The sequence below is a fragment of the Pseudoliparis swirei genome, chromosome 20, assembly GCF_029220125.1.
Source record: "Pseudoliparis swirei isolate HS2019 ecotype Mariana Trench chromosome 20, NWPU_hadal_v1, whole genome shotgun sequence".
Taxonomy (NCBI): domain Eukaryota; kingdom Metazoa; phylum Chordata; class Actinopteri; order Perciformes; family Liparidae; genus Pseudoliparis; species Pseudoliparis swirei.
The window spans coordinates 23,517,008-23,523,007 of record NC_079407.1 but is presented as its reverse complement, the minus strand read 5'-3'; the positions used below and the strand labels follow the sequence as shown (position 1 = coordinate 23,523,007).

General features: G+C 47.4%; 1 protein-coding gene across 3 annotated transcripts in view; it reads right to left on the bottom strand.

Moving 5' to 3' along the window:
* Window positions 1-6,000, bottom strand: part of arhgap35a (Rho GTPase activating protein 35a) — a 71,293-nt gene that overhangs the window by 4,389 nt on the left and 60,904 nt on the right. For all 3 annotated transcript variants that reach the window (XR_008834781.1, XM_056440319.1, XM_056440318.1), the window contains exons 4-6: window positions 3,554-3,631; window positions 2,078-2,209; window positions 544-649 (exon numbers count right to left, since the gene is read on the bottom strand). Coding sequence is in view for 2 of the 3 variants with exons in the window: in XM_056440319.1 (XP_056296294.1) it covers window positions 544-649; window positions 2,078-2,209; window positions 3,554-3,631 (316 nt within the window). In the remaining variant the exon portion in view is untranslated. The remainder of the gene's footprint in view (window positions 1-543; window positions 650-2,077; window positions 2,210-3,553; window positions 3,632-6,000) is intronic.

Here is a 6,000-nt window from a genome sequence, read left to right as displayed (position 1 = left end):
TAATTGACCATGAGATACATGAACTTACCAGGACTTTAAAACCAAATTTCTATGACCAAACATTTTGTGAAATCTCGGTGTAGACACGAGTAATTAATTTACTTTAAATGACACAAATGAATGAGAGACAATAGATTGATTAAAAGAATAAATATGTACATAAATGTTTATTCTTTTAATCAAACTGGGTAAAATAAATCAACATATGAATATAACAATTTCCAGGACTTTTTCCAAAACTTTATGGTCTTTTCCAGGCCTGGAAATAATTTTTTTTAAATTCCATGACTTTTACAGGTTTTCAATGACCGTACGAACCCTGTATATCATTTTTAAAATATTTTTTTAGCTTGAATTGAGACGACAAAGTGTTTCTATCATTCTTGGAGCAGAGTCGTCAACAACAAACAAACAAGAGATCACATTTTGTTTAACCGGAGCGATAAAGCAACCTCTCCTCCGTCAGTGCGCCACTCCGGGTGATGTCACCGCGAGGTGCTCATCAGTCAGGAGGCGTGGCCTCCGACCCCGTCGCTCACTCACTTGTTCAAGTGGCTGTTGACATATTTGAAGACCTCGTAATTCTCTTTGGGGAAGCGGCGCAGAATGTCCTTCATCGTCTGGAAGCGCTGCTCCCGGTCGTTGATCTCTGGGATGGCGGGGCAGAGGGAGGCGACAGAGGTTAGAGGAGGGAGGGAAGGTGGAGGTGGCTGAAGAAAAAGATTAAAGGGAATCTATTGGGGGGGGGGGGGGGGATTAAAGGGAATGAAAGTTTAGATGGAGGAGGGCTGGGTGGGTGGGGGGCAGTACAATGGAGAAGAGGAGAGCTTGAAGAGCATCGTGAAAGCGATTGGATTCAGCTCTCGACAAATATCGATGTGCAGGACGCGCCGATTTCCTCCGACAACAGGACGAGCTTCACACATTTTTCAGTCATGAGAACACGCACGCATTCAAGACGACTCCGGTTACAGGACAAAGAACACACACATTCCGAAAGAGAAAAACACACCCATCACAATGTCGTGCGGATTACAGCAACACACACACACAGACACACAGACAAACACACTCGGGGTGTGTTAAGCCTGATGGCAGCGAGGAGTGAGTCAGAAAAGCTGACGTCACCAGCTAACACAGTCCATCCTGTGTGTGTGTGTGGTGTGTGTGTGTGTGTGTGTGTGTGTGTGAGGCGGAGAGCAGCAGTGGGAACAGCAGATGTTCTCGTCCACATCACAAACATGATTTACAGTCAGAGCGTTTGGGGTTTTGTATTCCCACGATGAGGTCACCGCGTGGATCAAAAACACATTTCATGCATCCCGGCTTAACGCCGGCCCGGTCCGCCGTCGCCCGTCAGAACAGAACCGCCTACAGCTTCTTCGTTAAAGTAACGTCACCGATGATTGTGTGCACTAAAAATCCACCCGCCGCCCCAGCTTTTTTTTTTCTTCGTCTCCCTCTCTTCTCTCCAACCTCTCACGCCCAACGGCGAGAGAAAAAAGAAGCAATTTTCAACCGAATGAAGGATTTCTAGTCTCTAAACTTGTTTTTCACTCTCTTCTTCTTCTTCTGCTTCTTTTTTCCCTCCCACCGCTGTGGCTCAGACTGCAGGAGCTTCATCAGGTCTCTGTCACGGCTGAAGAGGCTCGCCATGGCCGTTAAAAACACACACACACACACACATAAATAGAGCTCAGTGAGTGACGGCAGCCTTGTGGCCCAGGGGTAAATCTCTCCGGCGTGATGCAAGACTAAGCTACGCCTTAAAAATCTTCATTCCAACAGATTACGGGACACAAAGCGAGAACGAGAGCTCAGGACCAAACCCTCGTTTATCTAGCGTGTGTTTTCTCATGACTTCACCCAGATCCTCCCAAAATCCTCCTTCCGCAAGCCTTAAATATTCTCCCCCCCGCCCCCCCCCCAATTCCTCACAAAGTGGCACATCGAATTCTCCCGGATTGGTTGTGGATCCCTTTGTGCTCGTTGGGTTAAAAGAAAAAAAAGTTACACGGAAGGTTGAAATGATTTAAGGTTATAAATCTAAATACAGGCCCGAGCCAAAAGGACTCACTGAAGGCCTCCACCAGGTCCCCCTGCATGTTGTAGGGCACCAGCGGCTCCGGCAGCTCGGAGAAGAAGGCCTTCATGGCTCCGGCTACGGTGTTCATGGTGAAGTCCTTCTCCACCAGGTCCAGGTTGTGGTCTGGAGGAGGAGAAGGAGAGACGACATTTAAAAAAAGTACAAAAAACATCACAATTGTGGGTTAAACGATAATGGTAATATTGTTATGACAGCATGGGGGCGTGACGGTATTTTATGTAAGTAATAGACATGAAGGAAATATTACATTATATAAAATGTTCCCGCTGAAAAAAGCGTTTGAGGGTTTTATACATAACGCCTACTTTTTAGGGATTATTACCGGCTTGTTGTAGTTTCTGCACACAACCCCTAGACAGGTTTGTTAAATATATCATTTAATCAATATGAACGGAAAGCAAACGGCTTCTTTGGAGATACGATAGGATCCTTTAGTTTACCAGAGGGAACCGCAGACACTTGTAAAGTAGATTCAAGCTGAGAGACGCAACACGATTAAAGAAAGCACTGAAGTGTGTGTGAGTAGGTAGGTGTGTGTGTGTGTGAGAGAGAGAGAGACGTCATAAAAATGTTTTTTTAGAGTCATTTTCTGATAACTTTCTACTTTACAAAAGTTGGTACGTGTAGAAAGAGGAGGAGCTAGAAAAAGGAAACACAGCTACACTTAGTGACTTCTTGACCGGTCTGAGGGAAAGCGCCCATTTTGAGAGTTCCCCAAGTCGCGACGCCTCTTTCTCCTCCGACGAGAGATCGGAATCTTCATCGGGAGCCGATGAAGTGTCGTCTTCACTTCGGCCACGAGACACCTTCGCCGTAGTTTCACCCGTAACGTTTCGTCCCATTGGCCGGGGGCTTCGGATGATTCAACGCGGAGCTTCAACTCTGATTACCAGAGTTGAATCTCTCACACACACACACACACACACACACACACACACACACACACACACACACACACACACACACACACACACACACACACACACACACACACACACACACACACACACACACACACACACACACACACACACACACACACACACACACACACACACACACACACACACACACACACACACACACACACCTATCTATCTCGGCAGCGACATGCTTCATTAACCAAACCAATCTGGAGGTAATTAACTGCCCGCAGCAGATAGACGCACGCACGGCAACACACACACACACACGTACGTACGTACGTGTGAGTGAACATGTGCACACACGCGGGAGCAGGTTCAAGATAGAGGAGGCGGCGGCTGTGAAGACTAAAAAGGAAGTGAAGGCCAATTCCCGCCGTAGAATTAATGCTCACCTGGTTAATTAAGGGTGCCGAGGTTTTGTTATACACGGCCGCCGACACGCGTTCACGCGTCTCTGTGGCCTTCCCCGCCCGGCTCGTACGCGTTTAGCTGAAGCCAGGACGGGTTGAAAGTAACGTACCTTGGTCAAACTGCCGCTGCATGCTCTCCATCTCCGCCTTGTTGCCGCTGACCCTGTAGAGGCCCTCTGTGCTCAACCCTGGTGGAGAGAGAGAGAGAGAGAGAGAAACGGGAACCGTTTAATTTGCAACGATCTAAATATTTATAGTAGCTGTTAAATCGCCACCGAGACCGATGCGATGCAAACGTAGAACCGCCCTAATGGCCTCTCCCCATGTCCCCTTCCATCCAGACACACTATTAGCACAAGTTATTAAACCCATAAAGAACTCCCGCAGTTCTTCGAAGAGCCCGCTGGTGACGAGGGGATATTAAGGAAGGAAAAAGTAACACAGAAATGCACGTTTTGAGCTACTGTAATATGTATTTAAACGGCATTTTGTGTTTAGCGGTGTGAAACATACCCGATGACCAATGAAGCCGAAGAGACGGCATCTAACTGCCAGGAGGTGTAGAATACGTGGCAATGTTTCATTAAGAGGGTTACAGACCATCTAATAGTTCAGATTACATAAACACTTCAGTGGGAGCAATGAATAATAATAATACCGCAGCAGATTAAAAGATGCGTATTAAAAAAAGGTGACTTGATTGAATATGTATTTTTCCATACTTTTAACGGCTCAGACCGGGAGCAGGGGTTGTTAAATGCTAGAAGGGCTGTTGGCTTTTATTATGATTATTATTATTGTTTACAGCAATAACACATCACATTCTACTCTAATCTAATATAGTCAACAGCTTCAAAGTTTTAACAGCGAACACAAATCTCCCACATTGATTTTTCGTCACTCTGGAAAGCTTATTTAATTCATTTTGATATATTTGTGTTGAGCTGACAACCAGTGACTAAGCCAATATGTACGCTCGTGCTCTATAATATTAAAAAGGGAAGGAAAAAACGGCACAATAGCAGTTTCAAAACTGTCGACCCTTCATAATACGTAAAGTGCAGCAGCAGAAAACACGTCGGTTTATATTTGGCATATCGTAACACACATATCAGGCGTACAAAATACTCCCGGTATTGAGCAGCTGTGTTGGTTTGCTGCTTTTTAACCCCTTCGGTATTATTTCAACACATCCATGTTCTCAGAAATGGAAAAACACGAGCGAGCGCTAAAGCACGAGAGTGAAAAAGGCTCGTGAATGAAAAGCTCACTTCATTTTTACTCAATTAATTTCTCCCCAGTTTATAGAAAAAGATAAGGTTCCAACTCCCGCCCCTGAAAACGCTCTCTCTTGGTTCACACTCTTGGTGGAGATCCAGGGAGACAAAGAGCAATCCAGAGGGAGTGAAAGAGATAAGGAGTGGCAGAAAAAGAGGGCGAGATAGAGAGGCCGGGAGGAAATGAGAGAGCTCTCAGTCGAGGCGCCGAAACATGATCTCCGGGAGAGATAGGGAGAAGGGGACAAAGAGAGAGAGAGAGAGAGAGGAGAAGTGTAGGAGAGAGAGAGAGAGAGAGAGGAGGTGTAGGAGAGTAGGGAGAGAGAGAGAGAGAGAGAGAGGGAGAAGTGTAGGGAGTGTGGGGAGAGAGAGAGAGAGGGAGAGAGAGGAGAGGAGAGTGTAGGGAGAGAGAGAGAGAGAGAGGAGGGAGTAGTGTAGGGAGTGTGGGAGAGAGAGAGAGAGAGAGGGAGAGAGAGAGAGGGAGAGAGAGAGGAGGGAGTAGTGTAGGGAGTGTGGGGAGAGAGAGAGAGAGAGAGGAGGGAGTAGTGTAGGGAGTGTGGGAGAGAGAGAGAGGGAGAGGAAGAGGAGGGAGAAGGGTGGGGGAGGGAGAGAGAGAGAGAGGAGGGAGTAGTGTAGGGAGTGTGGGGAGAGAGAGAGAGAGAGGGAGAGGAGGGAGTAGGGGGGAGAGAGAGAGAGGGAGAGGAGGGAGTAGTGTAGGGAGTGTGGGGGGAGAGAGAGAGAGGAGAGGAGGGAGTGTAGGGAGTGTGGGGAGAGAGAGAGAGAGAGAGAGAGAGAGGAGGGAGTAGTGTAGGGAGTGTGGGGAGAGAGAGAGAGAGAGAGAGAGAGGAGGGAGTAGTGTAGGGAGTGTGGGGAGAGAGAGAGAGAGGAGGGGGGAGTGTAGGGAGAGAGAGAGAGGGAGAAGTGTAGGGAGTGGGGGGAGAGAGGGAGAGAGAGGAGGGAGTAGTGTAGGGAGAGAGGGAGAAGAGGGAGTAGTGTAGGGAGTGTGGGGGGAGAGAGAGAGAGAGAGGGAGAGATGGGAGGCAAAACAGGACAAGTATAAGAAAGATAGTGGGGGAAGTGTGAGGCTGCATAGGTGTGAGGATCAGGGCCGATGAAAAGAGAATGAAATAATGAAGGGATTAAGATAAGGAGGGACATATGGAGGAGAAGGAAATGTGTTTGAAACCACGCAGCACATCAGAGACGAAGGTAGAGAGAGAATAAAACGAATGGAAGAGGAGCCACGGCACATTGGGAGGGAATGGATAACAAATACAAGT